This window comes from Schistocerca piceifrons, chromosome 3 (genome assembly GCF_021461385.2).
Source record: "Schistocerca piceifrons isolate TAMUIC-IGC-003096 chromosome 3, iqSchPice1.1, whole genome shotgun sequence".
Lineage (NCBI taxonomy): Eukaryota > Metazoa > Arthropoda > Insecta > Orthoptera > Acrididae > Schistocerca > Schistocerca piceifrons.
This window is the reverse complement of record NC_060140.1, coordinates 278228403-278253737: the sequence shown is the minus strand read 5'-3', so window position 1 is coordinate 278253737 and position 25335 is coordinate 278228403. Positions and strand designations below refer to the sequence as shown.

Here is a 25335-nt window from a genome sequence, read left to right as displayed (position 1 = left end):
CTGGGTGGTAGGGCATGTTCTGAGGCATCAAGGGATCACAAATTTAGCACTGGAGGGCAGTGTGGAGGGTAAAAATCGTAGAGGGAGACCAAGAGATGAATACACTAAGCAGATTCAGAAGGATGTAGGTTGCAGTAGGTACTGGGAGATGAAGAAGCTTGCACAGGATAGATTAGCATGGAGAGCTGCATCAAACCAGTCTCAGGACTGAAGACCACAACAACAACAACAATAACAACAAGTAGTCCTCATCATATTGTCACTTCAAGGCTTAGATGAGAGCTGTTACAGTGTTATTGGATTCAGTTAATCATTAAATGATTGTCTATTACAAATACCACAATGAAGGAGGACCTTCAAGGATGTGGATAAATCCAAGATATACATAAAGCAAATCAGCTGCTACAAACTGCATTAATAATCAACTATCATTAAATTGGTACATGTTATTTATCCTTACTCTAGCTACATTTACCACTGTAAAATTAGCAGGAAAGGCATTTCCACAAAAAGTCACTACCTTTTCACTTACATTAAATAGTAAAAGTCAACTGCATGTAAGTCCCAATCACTAGAGAAAACATAACTGGAAATGTAACAAAGAGAATGATCTAATGGATGGAATGCAATACTTGTAAAATTAATACATATACGCAACTAGATTGTAAACAAATACAGAATGACATCTGTATCAGTTGGTCTTTACTTCTTTCTGTCTCAAAAACTGAACAAGGGTTTCTGACTAACTTTTAAATATGTTTCACTTTAAGTACTCAGTAATCAGAGTACTCATATGGTGCATGCTGGAGAGACTAACCACCTTCAACCATTTTTTTTTTTGTCTTCATTTGGTTAGTTGCAACAGTGCTATCATTCTCAACATCTTCAACCCTGTAGTTAACTTGGTAGTAAGAATCTAAACAACACTTTCAATGTTTTCATGTAGCTTATTCAAAAGTCAGCTAATGATAACAATATTACCTTTAACAGCTTCTCTGAGTTGAGCTAAATCATCTTCATCTCGCTCAGCTACACTGAAGTCATCCTGTGCATCAACCAGGTCAATTCCTCCATCTGCAGACACCTGCAGAAACTTTTGTATGAGGACTGCACTCCTGCGCTTCAGCTCTCGGTTCTGCTTGTACCACTGCAACAACATATCAAGACAATGAGAATGCTTGGAGTTTTCGTACCACATTGATTTGGCTACTGCTCAGCTTCAAGCTGCATTAAAATTACAGTAGTAATACAGGCTGAGGTCATTCTTGAACATTATCTCATTTGCTGATTTCATAGGTATTAATAATTATCAGGAAGATACATAAAGAGATGGTTGATGTTCCCAGCATGAAGTTTATTTTTCAGAACTTTACAGTTGTGGAAAATACACAATGAAATGGAGATTATCTGTGATCACAATGGCCCATCATAAAGACTATTCTGACTTTGAGAGGGAATTGTGAAATTTACCTCATGTGCATAGCATAGAAACAAAAAATAATTCTTGCCTCGAACTATTACAACTAGCCACCCATAAAATCACACATTAACTTACTATAGTTAGAGCAGTGGAAAAAAAAATGAACTGACTACAACGTATTTCTCTCAATAGCTTGTTATTTCAAACTCAAAGACTTCCTTGTCACTACTGTTGAGAATATAATTGTGGATTAGTGATGTTATGACACAGAGGACAACAATTAATAATTGGATGTTAGTATTAATCACAGTCTGATACATTACATAATTTCCAAGTCCAAATATTTTCTAGTATCTCTCTCAACACGTATTTTCCAATGAACCAAAAGTCTAACCTGTGAAGCTGTTTTCATTGCATCCTGCATTGCTCCTGTTTCTACATCATATTTACTCTTCAGTTTTTCATATTCATTGAACACTTGCTCTGACACTGTAACAGAAACAAATAAAATACATTGATTTATGGCATATAAAAATGTATTACAGAAATTATTTTTAAGTGAGGCTTCAATATGAGCATATGAGAAATATACAGAAGGCAATTAAAAAGACATTAAAACAATTACTGATTACTTCTTACAAACAATGAAACACATTTATTCCTATACCAGATCAATGCTTTGAGCAGAGTAACACACAAGAGAAAACAGCACTGACACTAGATTTTGAACACTAGTTCTTTTTCCAACAATAGTGCACACATTCATGCACACAACCACACAGACATCCAAATGCACACTCCCTTTTCCACGGCAAGTCACAGTCTTGCTGTGTTCATGGGACAGAGCATTCGGGTGTCTGTCTGGTTGTGTGTGTGAATGTGTGTGATACTGCTGGAAAAAGAGTTTGCGCTTGAAATATGGTGTGAATGCTGTTTTTTGTTATTTGTTACTGTGCTCCAGGCACTAAATCATTATAGGAGAGTGGTTGCCATTCCCTTACTTTATGTGTTGCTCCATTCAGGAATTTCCATTACTGTAACACACATTTCGAGGTGACTGATATGCCAAACTATCTTGATGTATGTTCCCATGTGCCTCATGGCACAGCCACCATGTAGCAGTGTACACAATCTGCAGTAATGGATTTATAACCTGATCACCAGATAATACACTCCTGGAAATTGAAATAAGAACACCGTGAATTCATTGTCCCAGGAAGGGGAAACTTTATTGACACATTCCTGGGGTCAGATACATCACATGATCACACTGACAGAACCACAGGCACATAGACACAGGCAACAGAGCATGCACAATGTCGGCACTAGTACAGTGTATATCCACCTTTCGCAGCAATGCAGGCTGCTATTCTCCCATGGAGACGATCGTAGAGATGCTGGATGTAGTCCTGTGGAACGGCTTGCCATGCCATTTCCACCTGGCGCCTCAGTTGGACCAGCGTTCGTGCTGGACGTGCAGACCGCGTGAGACGACGCTTCATCCAGTCCCAAACATGCTCAATGGGGGACAGATCCGGAGATCTTGCTGGCCAGGGTAGTTGACTTACACCTTCTAGAGCACGTTGGGTGGCAAGGGATACATGCGGACGTGCATTGTCCTGTTGGAACAGCAAGTTCCCTTGCCGGTCTAGGAATGGTAGAACGATGGGTTCGATGGCGGTTTGGATGTACCGTGCACTATTCAGTGTCCCCTCGACGATCACCAGTGGTGTACGGCCAGTGTAGGAGATCGCTCCCCACACCATGATGCCGGGTGTTGGCCCTGTGTGCCTCGGTCGTATGCAGTCCTGATTGTGGCGCTCACCTGCACGGCGCCAAACACGCATACGACCATCATTGGCACCAAGGCAGAAGCGACTCTCATCGCTGAAGACGACACGTCTCCATTCGTCCCTCCATTCACGCCTGTCGCGACACCACTGGAGGCGGGCTGCACGATGTTGGGGCGTGAGCGGAAGACGGCCTAACGGTGTGCGGGACCGTAGCCCAGCTTCATGGAGACGGTTGCGAATGGTCCTCGCCGATACCCCAGGAGCAACAGTGTCCCTAATTTGCTGGGAAGTGGCGGTGCGGTCCCCTACGGCACTGCGTAGGATCCTACGGTCTTGGCGTGCATCCGTGCGTCGCTGCGGTCCGGTCCCAGGTCGACGGGCACGTGCACCTTCCGCCGACCACTGGCGACAACATCGATGTACTGTGGAGACCTCACGCCCCACGTGTTGAGCAATTCGGCGGTACGTCCACCCGGCCTCCCTCATGCCCACTATACGCCCTCGCTCAAAGTCCGTCAACTGCACATACGGTTCACGTCCACGCTGTCGCGGCATGCTACCAGTGTTAAAGACTGCGATGGAGCTCCGTATACCACGGCAAACTGGCTGACACTGACGGCGGCGGTGCACAAATGCTGCGCAGCTAGCGCCATTCGACGGCCAACACCGCGGTTCCTGGTGTGTCCGCTGTGCCGTGCATGTGATCATTGTTTGTACAGCCCTCTCGCAGTGTCCGGAGCAAGTATGGTGGGTCTGACACACCGGTGTCAATGTGTTCTTTTTTCCATTTCCAGGAGTGTAATAATAATGGCGTGTGACAAAGGATATGGTGTGGCTAAGCCTTGTCTCCGCAATATCCTTTCTTTCAGGAGTGCTAGTTCTGCAAGGTTCGCAGGAGAGCTTCTGTAAAGTTTCGAAGGTAGGAGACGAGGTACAGGCAGAAGTAAAGCTGTGAGTACCGGGCGTGAGTCGGGCTTTGGTAGCTCAGTTGGTAGAGCACTTGCCCACGAAAGGCAAAGGTCCCGAGTTCGAGTCTCGGTCGGGCACACAGTTTTAATCTGCCAGAAAGTTTCAACTTTTCTGAGTTTCCAAATTTTGATCAGTTGGCATATTTGAGTCAGCACACCTGCCGTTACTGCAGCAATTATGAATTTTCAATTCTATACAATGAAAGTGAAGCTGAAAGAGCACACACAAGTCACACAAGATAAAAAAGATGTAAATTCCGCATAACTGCAAAAGAATGATATGCCATTAACAGGGCTCTCCGTGAGACTGTAGCAAAATGAAAGATAACCTGCAGAAAATTGATGACTGGTGCACTGACTTACAGCTCTCAAGCACTCTGAAAAACACAAATCTCCACTTTCATGTGCTATTTTTATGTGAGCAACAGTTTCTTTCCCAGTGAAAATATCGTGTTGTGAAATGCTGTTCATTTCCATCTAATGAAGCCTTGACTCAAGCACTGCTTTCCAGCAAGGACGGATATGTAACAAGTATGGTTGTGCACAATTTGCATTTGCATGTAAATTGACACAGAGACAGTTACACAGTATTGTTTCTTCAGTGAAGACATTACTGATTATCAAATGTCCAATTCCAATAAAGCCATTTCAACTGAAACATTTATTGCCAATGTATTTGGATCAGTAAAGATTAAGTAAGAATCCATTGTTATTGATCCCCATAAGCAGCAGGTGCAATGCAGATTCTCATTTTTAGCCATAAATTTCTGCCTGTTCCTTCTCTATTTACATTAAGCAGCCCCACTTTTGGTCTCTACCTATCTTCTTCAAATAATCTTTACTCCACATTTCTTCAGCTTTTGTTTCCATTTATATCCCATAATAGGAGGAGGAGAAGAAGGAGGAGGAGATTAGAGTTTAATATCCGGTCAACAAGTGAGGTCATTAGAGACAGAGTAGAAGCTCGGATTATGGAAGGGGGGGAAGGAAATAGGGTGCGCCCTTTTCAGAGGAAGGAGGAAGCATCCTGGCTTTTGCCTGGAGCAATTTAGGGAAATCACAGAAAACTTACATCTGGATGGCCAGACAGGGATTGGAACATCGTCCTCCCGAAAGCAAGTACAGTGTGCTAAACACTGCATCGCCTCACTTGGTCCCAATACCAGTTCCATCAACAAAGGTCATACTGGAAACAAGACTTGCAGACTGTATTAGAAACTGGACTTGGGCTGTGGGATTCTCCACATGTCCCAAAGGAAATGATTTGATGTGAATGGTTTTGCAATTTTATAAAATTATCATATACTATATGTAAAAGTCACAATAGTTTCTGAAATAAACAACACTTGTTGATAAAGAAATAAACAAACTGGGATGCTGTTCAGCTTTTAAACAACAAAATAAACAGCAGATAACAGACCTTTTGCTAGTTTGGAGTATTTTTCGTCCTTCTCTGCCAGTTGTTTTTGAAGGCTATCCACTGTGTTCTGTAACTGCTGGTACTTCTTCTCAAGAGCAGCATACTCCCGTGCACCTAAAACAATAGCATACAGAAAAATATTAGGAACTCTCCACATAGAAGAACTCATACAATATAGGCAGAATGTAATTTTCAATGGAACTGCTATTTGTATTTATTTTTTGCTGGGTGCCCATCAGCAACCCGCTTTATAGAAGACAAACATACTGAAGAAATATTTACTGGGGCCTTAATACATGACTTAATTTATCCATAAATTTCTGTTCATGGCTGTGAGTTCTGCTGTCAGAAAACTCATGGTTTCAGGGAAATATTTTACTGAATAGCACTTAAATAATGATACCAAAAGTTTCTTTAATAATTGCCAAATAAGTGAAAGAAGAACTGTAACTACGAAGTTAAAAAAGGTAACTTTGGTCCTAGAATATCTTGAATTCTTAAAGATACATTTACTTTTTTAGAAGACATGTTAACTGAAATAAGCACACATAATGTGAGAAAAAACTTCATTATTCAAGATTTCAGTGATGGTAATAACAGTTCTATTTGGCTGAATGGCCACTGCAAGTCAATTGCATACCAGTACCACTTTGGTCACTTGCACACTTGCATGTCCCTAACCTACCCAGCAAATACTGCCAGAGAAAGTGGGCCTACAGTTTCACCTGGAATCTATACATGTCATTCCTAGCAAATCTTCACAGCACTGAGAGCCGAAGGCTAGGTTAATGATAGACTGAAATTCCAGACATATGCTTTATTGCTTGGCTACCAGGCTCTACATTTCAGAGGTATGAGCATGCTGCTGTAGGAGATTTCTACAACTTCTGCAAGAGAAAAAAGATATAGGATTTCATACGATAAGCAAAAAAAGTGTGGCTGCTAGGCAGAGATTTTTTTTGATGAGTCAAGGAAAGAAGCCAAAGAAGAATTAGGGACATCCAAAAACTGACAGTATGCACTAGAACCCCGTCCCTCCATAGACAACCCCCTATTATCACTCACACAAGGGTCATGTGGAGAAGATGAGAATAATCACAGCATGCACAAATTCATTCAGACAATCATTCTTCCCCTGCTCCATACATAAATGGAATGGGAAGAAACCCAAAAAACTTATACAATGAGACGTACCCTCTGCCATGCACATCACAGTGGTTGCAGAGTATAGATATAGATGATAATTGAACTGAAGCAGAGTAATTCATTGATATATCATTGTGTTTATCAACAAAAAAATTAAATGAGGGCAACTTTGGGACTGTTAATTAAATAGAGAAATGTACACAGGTACCATCCATAAATTTCTTGCTTACGACAAGAAAGGGCTCACTGTCAGCCATATGACAAAGTTTGGAACAAGATGGAAATGATCTCCTAATCAGAAAAGCTGCACCTCATACTCTGCTGAGTAAAAAAAGGACACCTCAGTGCTTTATTTATGTTGGATGTTACTGGCTGGATGAGATGAACTATCTTGAGATTTGTTATAACTGTTTTATTTTTAATGCGATCTCTCTATTTTGTACATAATTCTGAATAGCTTAACGGTTTTTTGCTAAACTTACATTTTGCAATTTTGATTATGATTTCTACGTTTTGTACAGTAAAACAAACTTCTGGGATACTGCTAAATGCTACTTTCTTTGAATATGTATCCAGTCATTCCTTCAGGAATGCTACATGCAGCTGAACCCACTCACTGACGTTTAGATCTCACACAGCTAGTAAATTGTGAGGGTGTTGATTGTTATGTTTCATTGCCTGTTCCAGATAGTCCAAAGCATTTTTTATGCAAATCAGATAGGACGATTTTGTGGGCCAGTCACAGTGTGACTGGTTATCTTAGAGTTCGTCAAAACTGGAAAGAAAATAAACAGTAGACCTTACTGATGATCAAAGGATATGTCTCTTGTGTGGAAAAATTTCGAACCAGGCCTGAATGCACGACATGTGTTGGTGTAACGTCAAAATTACTTTGAAATCAATCCTGCATTATACGTGTTTCCGAGTGGGGTGTGGATATCGAGTGGAGTGTGGCTGTTCGCTCAAGCTGACATGTTTGTGGGTAAAACAGCATAACGCATGCATCTTTCATACATCTAGCTGTAAGAATTACAAAATCTACAACACTATGTGTTACTTTTCAAAAGGACTATTCGTATGTTGAACTGAACAATGAATGCGACTATTAGCCTATATTTGACACATAACTAACAATGTTGTGATCATCTGGAATGCATTCACTACCCATGTCACGATAGCACGCAACGCTAGCAGTCGATGCTTTAATTTTATTTATTTAAGATTTGTGACGTCATGCAAAGGAAAAGACGACTAAAAGGAATTTTCTCAGTAGATTTGAGTAGATACTGCTCGTTACCTACGTACGGAGTAGCTGCACGCTGGCAAGCCGATTACAAATGCGCAAGTATAAGATTGAACCGGAATTTAACAATAACATCTGCATTTGTCTGTGAAATGCCGGTACGCAATGTGTTCGGGTTACACTGATAAACGCTTCAACCTGAATTGCAGACAGTTTGCAAAAAGCGATTCCAGATTAGGCGGCACAACCAGACTCCGTCGCTTGTTAAGAAAAAGCGAAAAAGTTCAATCAGCAGCTAATTTTTCGAAATATGGCTGGTACCAACTGTACCGCAGGACACCATGCATTCTGCATGATTCTACGCAAGGTCAATCAGAATTTACTTTTAGCTTCTACTTTGGAACACAGGATTCCTTTGCGAGGGAGTGGCGATGTGGTAATGTTATGAGACTCAATTTCTGTTAAAGTAAGTAAGTTGGAGTCTCGAATGTGGAATTACGTTTTATTCGCGATGTCGGCTTCGTGACAGCGCGATAAACCAGATGGAATTTGAACTGTTTAGCATTGGTGAATTTCGAGTTTGATCTCTACGTAATGTGACGTGAAAATTATTTCTTGGCACAGAAAATGTATTTACTCCAGAGAATTTGGGAAATTTTTTTTTAGTACGGTATTGTATTGTAATATATCCGATTAACAATTATTAGCAAAGAGAAATTAGTAGCACTGATGTCAGAAATTGCTAAGTCTTTAAATAGTTATTTTTTTATTGGTTTGTTCCTTTTAATGCTCGTTAATGCGTTTTAGAGCACATTTCTCAAATTCGGGAGCATATTTCGAAAATTTTAGTGCATATTTCTGATATTTTTACTACACAGATGAATGCATATTTTGTTCCTTTCAACTGCATATCAGTCCGCCTTCTGTTAATGAGAAGAGGCCGACGTTTTATTTCTTTTTTCTCATTTTTTAAATCGTAAAATAGATTTCCATTTCTTTTCAAAGCTTACGTTACCGGTATGCTAGTTTTTACGACCGTAAATAATACACATTAAGAGGGCTGCTTAAAATATTTTAGTCACCAGGCAAGTGTGTACCACAGGGCTATTTTGAAGTAAACAGTTCTTTAAATTCATACTTACATAATCAATGGTGAGCTGTGTATCGCCTACTGGAAAATCAGGGTGTTCTGCAAACGAAGTTTATAGCAGAGAACAACAAGAAAAAAAAAACCGAAACGCTTTTGGTTTATATAAAACCGTTTTGGGTCAGTTATCACTGATTCCAGTAGAGCTCACTGATATTAAACGATGTCACAGTACGTCTATATGGCGACTCTTTGCGTCATTCAATAGCGTACCTTTTATCGCTTTAGACATTTATAATGCGAAGCCCACTGGGAAATAACAAGGAAACCTTTTAATGGTCTTCCTATTGTCTTTACAGTAACATGCTAAACCCACAGGGAATAAAAAAACGAACGAAAAGCTACACTAAATTTCTTGGCCGTTACCGAATTCCACTCTTCTGTGTACATGGATAAACTGTGAAAATTTACAGTGCAGATAACCAACGAATTAGTTAATTAATCAGTAGATGAAAAATAGTCTCTCTTGATTAACAACCAATATCTGAAGGAGTTCCGCAGTAGGCTCCTACGGTTTAAAAGTCATGCTTCTCGCTCGAATATGTGACCGACGTTGTGACATACTTAACGGTGTGTACACCACTGCCCATTAAAATTGCTACACCACGAAGGTGACGTGCTACAGACGGGAAATTTAACCGACAAGTAGAAGATGCTGTGATATGCAAATGATTAGCTTTTCAGAGCATTCACACAAGGTTGGCGCCGGTGGCGACACCTACAACGTGCTGACATGACGAAAATTTCCAACCGATTTCTCATACACAAACAGCAATTGACCGACCTTGCCTGGTGAAACGTTGTTGTGATGCCTCGTGTAAGGAGGAGATATGCGTGCCATCACGTTTCCGACTTTGATAAAGGTCGGATTGTAGCCTATCGCGATTGCGGTTTATCGTGTCACGACATTGCTGCTCGCGTTGGTTGAGATCAAATGACTGTTAGCAGAATATGGAATCGGTGGTTTCAGGAGGGTAATACGGAACGCCGTGCTGGATCCCAATGGCCTCTTATCACTAACAGTCGAGATGACAGGCATCTTATCCGCACGGCTGTAACGGATCGTGCAGTCACGTCTCGATCCCTGAGTCAACAGATGGGGACGTTTGCATGACAACAACCATCTGCACGAACAGTTCGACGACGTTTGCAGCAGCATGGACTATCAGCTCGGAGACCATGGCTGCGGTTACCCTTGACACTGCATCACAGACAGGAGCGCGTGTGATGGTGTACTCAACGATGAACCTGGGTGCACGAATGGCAAAAGTCATTTTTTCGGATGAATCCAGGTTCTGTTTACAGCCATCATGATGGTCGCATCCGTGTTTGGCGACATCGCGGTGAACCCACATTGGATGCGTGTATTCGTCAACGCCATACTGGCGTATCACCCAGCGTGATGATATAGGGTGCAATTGGTTATACGTCTCGGTCACCTCTTGTTCGCATTGACGGCACTTTGAAGAGTGGACGTTATATTTCAGATGTGTTACGATCCGTAGCTCTGCCCTTCATTCGATCCCTGCGAAACCCTACATTTCAGCAGGATAATGCACGACCGCATGTTGCAGGTCCTGTACGGAACTTTCTGGATACAGAAAATGTTCGACTGCTGCCCTGGCCAGCACATTCTCCAGATCTCTCACAAATTGAAAACGTCTGGTCAATGGTGGGCGAGCAACTGGCTCGTCACAATACGCCAGTCACTACTCTTGATGAACTGTGGTATCGTGTTGAAGCTGTATGGGCAGCTGTACCTGTACACGCCATCCAAGCTCAGTTTGACTCAATGACCAGGGGTATCAAGGCCGTTATTACGGCCAGAGGTGGTTGTTCTGGGTATTGATTTCTCAGGATCTATGCACCCAAATTGCGCGAAAATGTAATCACGTGTCAGTTCTAGTGTAATATATTTGTCCAATGAATACCCGTTTATCATCTGCATTTCTTCTTGGTGTAGCAATTTTAATGGCCAGTAGTGTACTTAACAGAAACAGACCATTATCGCCATTTTGCTTTGAAAAAAGAAGAAAAGAAAGAGCAGACTTCTAAGTAATCTCCTTTATGTAGAAGCAATCACAATGAATGTTACAGTGGTCGAAAATAGATGGCAACTCTGAAACATGGTACATCTTTTTGAAAACGCTGAAACGTCTTCATTATGGAAAGACATAGAACAAAATTTCAGTATGCTGCATATCCTAACACTGAGCGTCTTCTACTCATTGTGCTCTTTCAAAATTTTTGAGAAAACTAGGCCTATCCTTGTTCACAACAAATTCTCTAATTTCAAGGTATAATTATGTGAAAACAGGTTTTTTTTTTTAGATTTTGCAAACGTTCCGAAACAATATTTTCGTAAGTTATCGGTACAAGTGTTCTGGATAACTAAATTCGTAGCAAATCAGTGAATATGGTTTATAGTTACTGCCAAAGAATAGATCATCCCACGTTCTAGTCTATATCAGCGTACACCATGGTTTTTGATAATTTATTTAAGTTACCATTGTCCTGTGAGTTACATTAGCAGATATTCTAACTAATATATTGAGTTTTCCTTCACAGAGTAACATATACACTGATGGAAAAAATCTCAGCACCAAGACGAAGTTGTACAGCATAAACGAAAGTTGGTAGGCACGTAATTTTCGGTAATATCCTGCGGTCAAACGAAGCCGTGTTTCATGTTGGACGATTTGTTAACCGCCACAAATGTTATTATTGGGCAACAGAGGATACGAGATTGGTTGTCTGAACAGAACCGACATCGTCCAAAGGTCGGAGTGCGGTGCGGCTTGACATCCATGAAAGGTATGGGTCCATTACTCATTCGGGACACAATAATGCAGAACATAGGCTTGAAAATTACGAGTGTTTACACGCTATTGTATCCACGCGAGACAATTACAATGACGTAATCTTTATGCAAGATGGGGTCCCGCCTCGCTTCGCATATCCTGCCTGACCGCTGTCGGCGTCAGACGGAAACTTGAAATTTCGTTGTTATGACGCCTGTGGGGTGGTTTCGAAAAGTGATACCACAAACTGGAGGAGCAAATCTGCCAAATTCTTGGTAACCTACCGCTGGATTATCTGCAGAAGTCTGTTGCAAACATCCACATTAATTTACGGAAACTGGTAGATATACAGGGTGTTACAAAAAGGTACGGCCAAACTTTCAGGAAACATTCCTCACACACAAAGAAAGAAAATATGTTACGTGGACATGTGTCCGGAGACGCTTACTTTCCATGTTAGAGCTCATTTTATTACTTCTCTTCAAATCACATTAATCATGGGATGGAAACACACAGCAACAGAACGTACCAGCGTGACTTCAAACACTTTGTTACAGGAAATGTTCAAAATGTCCTCCGTTAGCGAGGATACATGCATCCACCCTCCGTCGCATGGAATCCCTGATGCGCTGATGCAGCCCTGGAGAATGGCGAATTGTGTCACAGCCGTCCACAATATGAGGACGAAGAGTCTCTACATTTGATACCGAGGTTGCGTAGACAAGAGCTTTCAAATGCCCCCATAAATGAAAGTCAAGAGGGTTGAGGTCAGGAGAGCGTGGAGGCCATGGAATTGGTCCGCCTCTACCAATCCATCGGTCACCGAATCTGTTGTTGAGAAGCGTACGAACACTTCGACTGAAATGTGCAGGAGCTCCATCGTGCATGAACCACATGTTGAGTCGTACTTGTAAAGACACATGTTCTAGCAGCACAGGTAGAGTATCTCGTATGAAATCATGATAACGTGCTCCATTGAGCGTGGGTGGAAGAACATGGGGCCCTATCAAGACATCACCAGCAATGCCTGCCCAAACGTTCACAGAAAATCTGTGTTGATGACGTGATTGCACAATTGCGTGCGTGCGGATTCTCGTCAGCCCACACATGTTGATTGTGAAAGTTTACAATTTGATCATGTTGGAATGAGGAAGTACAGTACATACTGACGAAACTAAAATGAGCTCTAACATGGAAATTAAGCGTTTCCGGACATATGTCCACATAACATCTTTTCTTTATTTGCGTGTGAGGAGTGTTTCCTGAAAGTTTGGCCGTACCTTTTTGTAACACCCTGTAGGTGGCGCTTACGCTGAATTTTAGCAATGCATAACAATTTTACCATAATAAGGAACAAATTTTTTCTTGTTTCATGAAAACTGGTTAAGTATTAAAAAAGTTATAAATTATTTTTAATAGGGAGTTAATTATCCCCCACCTTCTATATTTATTTTTATATGCAGCAAATAAAATTCTCTTAATAAAAATATCGATTTGAATCACTCATCAAATGGTTGTGACTGATTTAGGTGTCTAAGACTGTAAACATACAGGTGAAACATTGAGTATAGTGAAGTGAAACTAGAAAATATTGCGACTCAACTAAGTGGGGATGCTTTCCTGGACAGCTACACATATTTAAAAAAACTAATCGAGAATGTTGCGCGTAAGTGCTTCTCTCTGGAGACATGGACACAGGGGAGGAAGTACTGGCAAGCCACATCATACCAGTCAGAAGACTGATGGCAGGGGCGCACGACGCGCGCGCACACACTCACTCACACACACACACACACACACACACACACACACAGAGAGAGAGAGAGAGAGAGAGAGAGAGAGAGAGAGAGAGGTACTCACTGCGCTGCGAATCGACGGCGGCGATCCTGCGGCGACGCTCGGCCTCCGTGGTGGGCGTGCTCGCGGCCGTGGGCGTGCCGAGACGCAGCGACACCGACGACGTCGACGTGTAGCGCGGTATGTGCGACGTCGGCATGGTGGCGGCGGGGCGCCGGACCTGCAACACCATCCGAGGCTACATTACACTGTACACGAACCTCCTTCCCCTCGGATACACAACAGACGGGCTTCCGAAAAAAAAAAAAGTCGCAGACACCATACTTAAATTAGTAAGTACGAGCACAGAAGCGCTGAACCCTGGCGACACAGCAACAGTCTTACTGCTCCATATACACTGAAGTCACAGCACCGTCTTGGACGTCCTGCACGAGCAACAATCACATCCGTACCACTTACAAAGGGTACACGCTATGGGTCCAGCAGACTTTTCTACAACGCGTCGCCTTCTGCACATGGTTCCTGCAACGTTGCATCGACGCGCCCCTGTTTCCACGTCGAGTTCTCTTCACAGCTGAATGTAGCTTCACAAGGGATTATGTTCTGAATGCTCTAAATAGCCATGTCTGAGCGGACGAAGACCCTCATGCCACGCATGTTCAGGGATTTCAAGACAGGTTTGGAATTAACGTGTGGGCAGGTATTCTGGACGGTCATGTGATTGGACCATACCTCATTCCATCCAAGCTTACGTGTCCCGCATACTTAGTCTTCCTACGACACGTAATGGACCCGCTCTTGGAAGTTGTGCCATTCCGGAGACATCTCAACAGTCGGTATGGTGAAAGATGGATAGGCCGTGGTGGTCCAACCGTGTGGTCGCCAAGATCGCTGGATTTAACCCCTATCGACTACTTCTTGTGGGATCGTATGAAGAGCCTAATTATTGATTGGCGACTCCATGGAGTGTTCTGTGCACCACGACCAGATAATGGATATAATTGGAAGGAGAAACAGCATTGGTCGTATTTTTTTTGTTTTATTATCCGCAAAATCGATTTTCAGTCGCTTAGTGACCATCCTCAGTGCTGTAATATACAATTAAAATTGGTAGGCACTGGTATCAACAAGCTCAGAGCACTGAGGATGGTCACTAAGTGACCGAAAATCGATTTTGCGGATAATAAAACAAAAAATACGACCAATGCTGTTTCTCCTTCCAATTATATCCAAAGAGCCTAATTTATGAGACACCTGTAGAGACAGAGGAAGATCTGCTGGCACGAGTTCTGGCCGCTGCACAAGACATTGAAGATACACCAGGTGGGATGAAGAGAGTGTAGCAGAACATGCTTCGGAGATACATGTGTGTAACAACGTTAGTGGTCGCCATATCGAGCCGCTGTTGTAATGCATCGGTACGTTGCGGCTAGTGCCGCAGATGCTGGGTTCTTCTTGTTGTCGACTAATGTAAACCATACGGTGTAAGTTGTAATACAAATGCGTAAGTAATAACGGAACGAGTCAGTATTCTTTTCAAATGGATTGCAACAATTGTACTGGGTCACGCCTTAGTACATTCCTCACGGGGTGTGAACGAGATAATCATCTGGATTGAAACTGTCGTTGAACGGAAACGATACGTTTCCGGACACGGGTTATTATTCAAAATGTTATTTACTCACTACCCTCTACATGTCCTAGAAGTTTGTAACGGGAATTTCCGACCACCCTGTATAAGACAACAAGTGTCTGGCGCAGTTGTTACATCGGTCACTGCGGCTACAATGGCGAGTTATCAAGATTTAAATGAATTTGTACCTGGTGTTATAATCGGCGCACGAACGATGAGACACAGCATATCCGAGGCAGCGATGAAGTGAGGATTTTCCCGTACGACCATTTCACGAGTGTACAATGGACATCAGGAATCCGGTAAAACATCAAATCTGCGACATCGCTGCGGCCGGAAAAGGATCCTGCAAGGACGCGACCAACGGCGACTGAACGGAATCAAAATGGCTCTGAGCACTATGGGACTTAATTTCTGAGGTCATCAGTCCCCTAGAACTTAGAACTACTTAAACCTAACTACCCTAAGGACATCACACACATCCACGCCCGAGGCAGGATTCGGACCTGCGACCGTAGCGGTCGCGCGGTTCCAGACTGAAGCGCCTAGAACCGCTCGGCCACACCGGCCGGCTGAACGGAATCGTTCAGCGTCACAGACGTCCAACCCTTTCGCAATGTTGAGGCATCAACAAGTGTCAGCGTGCGAACCCTTCAACGAAACATCATCGATATGGGCTTTCGGAGCCGAAAGCCCATTCGTATACCTTTGGTGACTGCACGACACAAAGCTTTACGCCTCGCCTGGTCCCGTCAACACCGACTTTGGACTGTTGATGACTAGAAACGGTTGCCTGGTAGGACGAGTCTCGTATCGAGCGGATGGACGTGTGCGGGTATGGAGACAACCTCATGAATCCATGGGCCCTGCATATCAGCAGAGGACAGATCAAGATGGTGGTGGCTCTGTAATGGTATGGGGCGTGTGCAGCTGAAGTGATATGGGACCTCTGATACGTATAGATACGATGCTGACAGATGACACGTACTTAAGCATCCTGTCTTATCACCTGCATCCATTCATGTCCATTGTGCATTCCGACATGCTTGGGCTGTTCCGGCAGGACCATGCGGCACCCCACACGTCCAGAATTGCTCCACAGTGGCTCCAAGGACATTCTACTGAGTTTAAACACTTCCGATGGCCACCAAACTCCCGTAACATGAACATTACCGAGCATATCTGGGATGCCTTACAACGTGATGTTCAGAAGATATCTCCACCACTCGTACTCTTACGGATTTATGGGCAGCCCAGCACGATTCATGGTGTCAGTTCCCTCCAGTAGTACTCCAGACATTAGTCGAGCCCGTGCCATGTCGTGTTGCGGCACTCCCGCGTGCTCGCGGGGGCCCTACACGATTTAGGCAGGTGTACCGGTTTCTTTGGCTCTTCAGAGTATCGGGTTGGTGCAAAAGTTCGTAGCGGTTTCCTTTTGTATGTTGGTATTCCGATTTTTATGGGTTCATTTATCGATTATCATTTTTATTTGTAGTTTATTGTTCCTATTGTAGTTTACATATAGTCATTCTGTCGTTTCGAGATAGTGAGTGGAGTTGTGGACGCTAGGAAACGGAGTGCCAAGTAAAGAAACCGGAACATTTCCGACATATTCTCTTTCGAGTTCAATAGAGGGGGACAGCAGCGGAGGCATCCACATACATTTGTGGCTTATATGGGGATAATGCCATTGGACACAGCACAGCAAGGAAATGGTTTTCTCGTTTTAAGGAGGATAGTTTTGACATTAGTGACTCTCCACGTTCAGGAAGTCATTAGGAGTTTGATGGAGGTAGTCTAAACGCATTAATCCACGATGATCCCACGTCAGTGTACTCGAGAACTGACAAATGTGATGAACTGCGATCATTCCACCATCGTGCGATATTTGCATGCAATGGGGAAGGTTCAAAAATCGGATGTGTGTGTGTGTGTGTGCTCTAAGCCTAAATCACAGAACTAAGCGGATGGCCACATGTGCACCTCTGCTCGCTCGTCAATAGGCTCGTGAACAACGCCAACTATTTTTATCCTGTAGCCTCAATGGTGACGAGAAAGAAAAAGAATTGTTGAAACCGAACAAAGTAGCAATTCCCCGTACAAAGAACTGTGCGTATCCACAAAAGATAATGTTACGCATCTGGTGGAACAACGCCGGTGTGGTGTACTACGAATTGCGTCCCTGAGTGTAACCATAACTGCTGATATTTAATGTCAACAACTGAGACATCTTACACAAGCAATCCAAGAGCAACGACCAGCACTACAAGAAGTGATGCCAGTCCACGATAACGCCCATCCGCATTCTGGTAGACAGACAAAAAACACTATACAGGAGTTGGGAAGTCATCTCTTAGTCACCTGATCTGGCGCCCTCAGATTTTCACCTTTTCCGCTGTCTATCGAAGAACCTTCAAGGAACTACCTTTCCGGATGAAGATGCACTCCGAACATGGCTCGACGAGTTTATCGCCTGAAAATCACGTGGTTTCCGCAGTCGCTGAGTCGAAAGTTACTCCAGCGTTGGCAGACAGTTGTAAATAGTGAATGAGAATATATCATAGATGACTAAAGTCTCTCTAATTTGTATCTCTTGGGTGTTCTGAACTTATGGAAAAACGGCACGAACTTGTGCATCAACCCAATACCAAGAGTGTTCAAATGAAAGGTACGTAACATCGTAACAACCAAACCGGTTGAAATTTGCATATACCGCTTTATGATAACGTAGCGAGACATCTAGGCAGTGGAAGAATGCGTAGTCATCCCCCCCCCCCCCCCCTGCCCCCGCCCTAAAAAATTCAAAGCTGTGCCAGTGATGCTCATTGTCATTTTCGACGTCCAAGGTCCGACTGTAATCGAATTTCTCGAGCACGGAAAAACTACACTCCTGGAAATTGAAATAAGAACACCGTGAATTCATTGTCCCAGGAAGGGGAAACCTTATTGACACATTCCTGGGGTCAGATACATCACATGATCACACCGACAGAACCACAGGCACATAGACACAGGCAACAGAGCATGCACAATGTCGGCACTAGTACAGTGTATATCCACCTTTCGCAGCAATGCAGGCTGCTATTCTCCCATGGAGACGATCGTAGAGATGCTGGATGTAGTCCTGTGGAACGGCTTGCCATGCCATTTCCACCTGGCGCCTCAGTTGGACCAGCGTTCGTGCTGGACGTGCAGACCGCGTGAGACGACGCTTCATCCAGTCCCAAACATGCTCAATGGGGGACAGATCCGGAGATCTTGCTGGCCAGGGAAGTTGACTTACACCTTCTAGAGCACGTTGGGTGGCACGGGATACATGCGGACGTGCATTGTCCTGTTGGAACAGCAAGTTCCCTTGCCGGTCTAGGAATGGTAGAACGATGGGTTCGATGACGGTTTGGATGTACCGTGGACTATTCAGTGTCCCCTCGACGATCACCAGTGGTGTACGGCCAGTGTAGGAGATCGCTCCACACACCATGATGCCGGGTGTTGGCCCTGTGTGCCTCGGTCGTATGCAGTCCTGATTGTGGCGCTCACCTGCACGGCGCCAAACACGCATACGACCATCATTGGCACCAAGGCAGAAGCGACTCTCATCGCTGAAGACGACACGTCTCCATTCGTCCCTCCATTCACGCCTGTCGCGACACTACTGGAAGCGGGCTGCACGGTGTTGGGGCGTGAGCGGAAGACGGCCTAACGGTGTGCGGGACCGTAGCCCAGCTTCATGGAGACGGTTGCGAATGGTCCTCGCCGATACCCCAGGAGCAACAGTGTCCCTAATTTGCTGGGAAGTGGCGGTGCGGTCCCCTACGGCACTGCGTAGGATCCTACGGTCTTGGCGTGCATCCGTGCGTCGCTGCGGTCCGGTCCCAGGTCGACGGGCACGTGCACCTTCCGCCGACCACTGGCGACAACATCGATGTACTGTGGAGACCTCACGCCCCACGTGTTGAGCAATTCGGCGGTACGTCCACCCGGCCTCCCGCATGCCCACTATACGCCCTCGCTCAAAGTCCGTCAACTGCTCATACGGGTCACGTCCACGCTGTCGCGGCATGCTACCAGTGTTAAAGACTGCGATGGAACTCCGTATGCCACGGCAAACTGGCTGACACTGACGGCGGCGGTGCACAAATGCTGCGCAGCTAGCGCCATTCGACGGCCAACACCGCGGTTCCTGGTGTGTCCGCTGTGCCGTGCGTGTGATCATTGCTTGTACAGCCCTCTCGCAGTGTCAGGAGCAAGTATGGTGGGTCTGACACACCGGTGTCAATGTGTTCTTTTTTCCATTTCCAGGAGTGTATTAACAGTGACGTGTACTGAGAGACACTCCGTAGCCTACGTACTGTTTAAGTCCATCAAGGGCAAACGGCCTGAGCTGCTCACGAAAGGAGTGATTCTGCTGCACGGTAGCGCATATCCACTGTATCCACGGTCACACGCAGTGTAATGGCCAAGTTCAAGCGGGAGCAGCTTGAGCTCCACATTACAGCTCGGACGTGTCGCCCTGGGACTTTCATGCGTTTGGTTCGCTAAAAAAAAAAATTTGATATGGAGGCGCTTAAATTCGGACGACGAACTGAAGAGCACAGCGGAGGACTGCTTCCAGTCACAGTGACAGGAATGCTGTGAACAGGGAATCCTTCGGCTCGTGACACAGTGGGATCGTTGCGCTCAGGCACCTGGTGATTAACTTTGAATAAAGACTTCAATTACATCCACAGTGTTGATTCGTACCTTATCTTTTGAACACCCTTCATTTATTATTATTTCTTTTCTTTCTCAGACGTCATGTCTGGTTAAAAATGGAAAGTGACGCGGATCTTGACCAAGTGTGACTTCCTTTTAACTGTACGGTATATGTTACATTGCATTTAGGAACTTCCGGGTAATTGAACAAGTATCAATAATTACAGATTTCTGTAGTTGTATATATAAGTTTGGATGTAGCTGTAGTGCGTTGATGTACTGGTGGATATTGTGTGGTATAACTCCTGTAGTTGATAGTATAATCGGTATAATGTCAACTTTATCCTGATACCACATGTCCTTGACTTCCTCAGCCAGTTGGATGTATTTATCAATTTTTTCTCCTGTTTTCTTCTGTATATTTCTTGTATTTGGTATGGATATTTCGATTAGTTGTGTTAATTTCTTCTTTTTACTGGTGAGAATGATGTTAGGTTTGTTATGTGGTGTTGTTTTATCTGTTATAATGGTTCTGTTCCAGTATAATTTATATTCATCATTCTCCAATACATTTTGTGGTGCATACTTGTATGTGGGAACGTGTTGTTTTATTACTTTATGTTGTATGGCAAGTTGTTGATGTATTATTTTTGCTACACTGTCATGTCTTCTGGGGTATTCTGTATTTGATAGTATTGTACATCCGCTTGTGATGTGATCTACTGTTTCTATTTGTTGTTTGCAAAGTCAGCATTTATCTGTTGTGCTATTGGGATCTTTAATAATATGCTTGCTGTAATATCTGGTGTTTATTGTTTGATCCTGTATTGCAATCATGAATCCTTCCGTCTCACTGTATATATTGCCTTTTCTTAGCCATGTGTAGGATGCGCCTTGATCGATGTGTGGCTGTGTTAGATGATACGGGTGCTTGCCATGTAGTGTTTTCTTTTTCCAATTTACTTTCTTCGTATCTGTTGATTTTATGTGATCTAAAGGGTTGTATAGGTGGTTATGAAATTGTAGTGGTGTAGCCGATGTATTTATATGTGTGATTGCTTTGTGTATTTTGCTAGTTTCTGCTCGTTCTAGAAAGAATTTTCTTAAATTGTCTACCTGTCCATAATGTAGGTTTTTTATGTCGATAAATCCCCTTCCTCCTTCCTTTCTGCTTAATGTGAATCTTTCTGTTGCTGAATGTATGTGATGTATTCTATATTTGTGGCATTGTGATCGTGTAAGTGTATTGAGTGCTTCTAGGTCTGTGTTATTCCATTTCACTACTCCAAATGAGTAGGTGAATATTGGTATAGCATAAGTATTTATAGCTTTTGTCTTGTTTCTTGCTTTCAGTTCTGTTTTCAGTATTTTTGTTAGTCTTTGTCTATATTGTTCTTTTAGTTCTTCTTTAATATTTGTATTAAATAATCTATTCCTATTTTTTGTCTGTATCCCAGATATTTATAGGCACCTGTTTTTTCCATTGCTTCTATGCAGTCGCTGTGGTTATCCAATATGTAATCTTCTTGTTTAGTGTGTTTTCCCTTGACTATGCTATTTTTCTTACATTTGTCTGTTCCAAAAGCCATATTTATATCATTGCTGAATACTTCTGTTATCTTTAGTAATTGGTTGAGTTGTTTGATTTGTTGCTGCCAGTAGTTTTAGATCATCCATGTGTAGCAAATGTGTGATTTTGTGTTGGTATGTTCCAGTAATATTGTATCCATAATTTGTATTATTTAGCATGTTGGATACTGAGTTCAGAGCAAGGCAGAACCAGAAAGGACTTAATGAGTCTCCTTGGTATATTCCACGCTTAATCTGTATTGGCTGTGATGTGATAGTATTTGAATTTGTTTGGATATTAAGTGTGGTTTTCCAATTTTCATTACTATTTTTAGGAACTGTATCAATTTAGGATCTACTTTGTATATTTCCAATATTTGTTGTAACCATGAGTGGGGTACACTATCAAAGGCTTTTTGGTAATCAATGTATGCGTAGTGTAGCGACCTTTGTTTAGTTTTAGCTTGGTATGTCACCTCTGCATCTATTATCAGTTGCTCTTTACATCCTCGTGCTCCTTTGCAACAGCCTTTTTGTTCTTCATTTATAATTTTGTTCCGTGTTGTATGTGTCATTAAGTTCTGTGTAATGACTGAAGTTAATATTTTGTATATTGTTGGTAGGCATTATTATTATTATTATTATTATTATTATTATTATTATTTTGAGCTTTTCCTCATTACAGAGGCTTATCTACAACATAATAATTTACTCGGAAATTACAATACAAAGAATAAACGTTCTTAAACTATATTTTCAAAATATTCCTCCAGGTGTTTCGATCTTGTGTGTCCTCTTCCTCTGCCCCCATTCTCCTCATTGTGCGCTGTACATTTTGGATCCATGAGGTCATAGGTCGTCCTCTTCTTCTTCTCCCCTCCAGTTCCCACTCCAGTATCAAAACACCCTTCATATAGAGTCTTTAATAAAAACACACTTAGTAGGACATAGGGGGGGGGGGGGCGATTTGGATATCGAGCGGAAGCAGAGACGAATGCTCGACGCTTGCAGGGAGGTGGGAGCGTCAGTTTCAAACGTGGTGCAGGCTACTCGCACCACCTGACGTCATCACTGGTCCCGCGGCCAGCCCAAGCTGCTACTCGTATGAGGTGCCCAATTTGCCTTTCCACGCTGCGGCCCTCTCTGGAAGGCTCCAGACGCCGCTAACGCGCCTATTTAAGAGGAACACCCTGCCAGCCACGGCAGTCACTCGTTTTTACTTCTGACGATTGCGAAAAACCCTAAAGATTTTATTCAGGCATGCCACCGCGAAAGATTCGGAGGGCACGTTGTCTTTACTAAAGTTTGGCACACAGGACTGTTCTATAAACTTACTCTTTTCGGAATACCCAAAGAAACTGCCAATAATAAAATGCAGAACCTCAAAAAATACAAGTTGGAAACCACTATCCCGAACACAAGCAGGATTGCCATGAGGAGCAATTAAATTGCCCCCTCCTGTAGAACGGTATATACCGCAGATATTGCCAAACAGAATTAAGCCAAGAACTAGTCTTATACCCTGGCTGTCTGATGTCGTGCAGCAACCATCTACATTATATGTACCGAGACAAATAAGTACGAGTATATAAAAATACTAGAAGCATGGAGGGCGAAATGACGCGTGTGGCTAAACCCAATGAAGTTACAATTACTAAACACGACACAGGCATCTAACCCAATGCAAACCACGGGACTCAGACAATGTTGAAATAAAATTACGGAGGAAAAGAATGTAACCAAGCAAAACTTTAAAATGTCAACTGATCGAACTAAACCAATACCAGCCAAAAAACAGAAAATGCAGTATCAGACTCTAAACTCGGCAAAGTAAAATTCCTATAGCACAGAAATGAAGGAATTGCTACAGAAAGCACTCTGTTTGTTTAGTATATTCTGATCAGGGCCATACTCTAATAGATCAGGGCCATACTCGAATACATGTCGCAAGCAGGATCGGACACGATACACGATGCAATAAATTAAATATGCAGGCAGAAGAACGCTACGCTCTGTAGGATGACTTCCATACTCACCAACTGCAAAATTACATACAACGCTCAAAACTGAAGCGATGGAGGAAAAGATAGTAAAATAGACTACCAAATATGCCGGAGACACAGTTCAAACCAAAACAATAATTAATCTACAAATCACAAACACTCATATAGAACTGAAATTTGCAAGATATAAATACCTAAATCCTCCACACATAATAGCGATAGTAGCCCACAAGACGGAAACAGAGAAACTTCGAAGTGATTGCACACGAAAGAAATCTGCAAGAATACCTAGAAGCACAGCAAATTAAACAATAAAGGACATAATCAACGATATGCCCCAGCTAAGGTTTCACGGAGGTTCCCTCAGCTGTCAGGTAAATATCAGGGCTGTGAATACTCTCCCACCGGAAACGGCAAATACAAAATGGGGAACATATATCAAATTTAAGGCAAATATCGTACAAATATGCCCCTCACACGAAAAATCGTATAAATAAATGGTAACAAAACAGCATAACATACACAGCATATTTGCCGGACAAAAACAATTAGGACTGTTAGATAATTGCCGAAGGCGTGAGGAAGACGATAAAATCATTGGATTCTTTCATCAGACAGAAACAGAGTGAGTAACCAGAACCTATGTGTTTATTTTTATAAAAAGGTAACAGAACAATAAATTTCCTTGAAAATAAAAACCTACTATTATGTATTTTACGCTGATTCAAATGAAAAATATACGGAAGACCACTCATTCACGTTGCTACGTTCACTATAGCTGCAGTTGCATGGCTGATGTATCACTGTTATTTTAGAAGTTTTTGATGTAGCAACTGACTTCATGAAAACCATTGTCCCGCTGTCACGCTACCTGGCCTCTAACAAACTTCACAATAGATTTTATCACGTAGCTTATGTGGGAAGTTGTGTATATATATTCGTATTTCATTGATCACACACTTTATTGACATTGACTTCCTCATATTTTATTTAATATAGTTCTTGAAGTGCTTCGCACGTGTTACTGCAGACATCAGGAACTCTCTGAGACATCAAATGCGAAACAGCTTTAACGTACGTAAGTAGCTTCAGTGGGTAATAATCAGAGTTTAAATGCTAATTTTTCCCTTTTTTTTAAGATTCAGCAGTTTCGCTGGGTGCGGATATACAAAATCTTCCTGTTTACTGCGAGTACTTTATCTTATTTTTTTGAAATTAATAACCACCACATAATACGTCACTGCAATCTCACGTTGTATTTTTTGTGAATAAATACAAGTGACCACTCGTATTCAGTCAGGATTCAATACGTGAAACTTGTTGTTTTCCCGACGTATCAATGAAGAAATACCCTACGTGAAAGCAGCTGCCGGCCATGGTGGCCGAGCGGTTCTAGGCGCTTCAGTCCGGAACCGCGCGACTGCTACGGTCGCAGGTTCGAATCCTGCTTCGGGCATGGATGTGTGTGATGTCCTTAGGTTAGTTAGGTTTAAGTAGTTCTAAGTTCTAGGGGACTGATGACCTCAGAAGTTAAGTCCCATAGTGATCAGAGCCATTTTTAAACCAACATTACTAAGAAAGCGGTTAGAAAATTCTACTGCTATCAGACACGCAGAAGTGGGCCGCAGGTAAAAGGAGTTGACTATCCCTGATGTAAACGATGAGCATGAGAGTTCTCGCTAGCTGTGCTGGTGCGTGGC

The 25335-nt window shown here is 42.9% G+C and overlaps 1 protein-coding gene across 1 annotated transcript in view; it reads right to left on the bottom strand.

The window, feature by feature from the left end:
• Positions 1-25335, bottom strand: part of LOC124788364 (shootin-1-like) — a 291408-nt gene that overhangs the window by 35595 nt on the left and 230478 nt on the right. The window contains exons 3-6 of the mRNA XM_047255628.1: positions 13799-13955; positions 5602-5715; positions 1815-1909; positions 982-1147 (exon numbers count right to left, since the gene is read on the bottom strand). Of these exons, the coding sequence (XP_047111584.1) occupies positions 982-1147; positions 1815-1909; positions 5602-5715; positions 13799-13934 (511 nt within the window). The 5' untranslated portion in view covers positions 13935-13955. The remainder of the gene's footprint in view (positions 1-981; positions 1148-1814; positions 1910-5601; positions 5716-13798; positions 13956-25335) is intronic.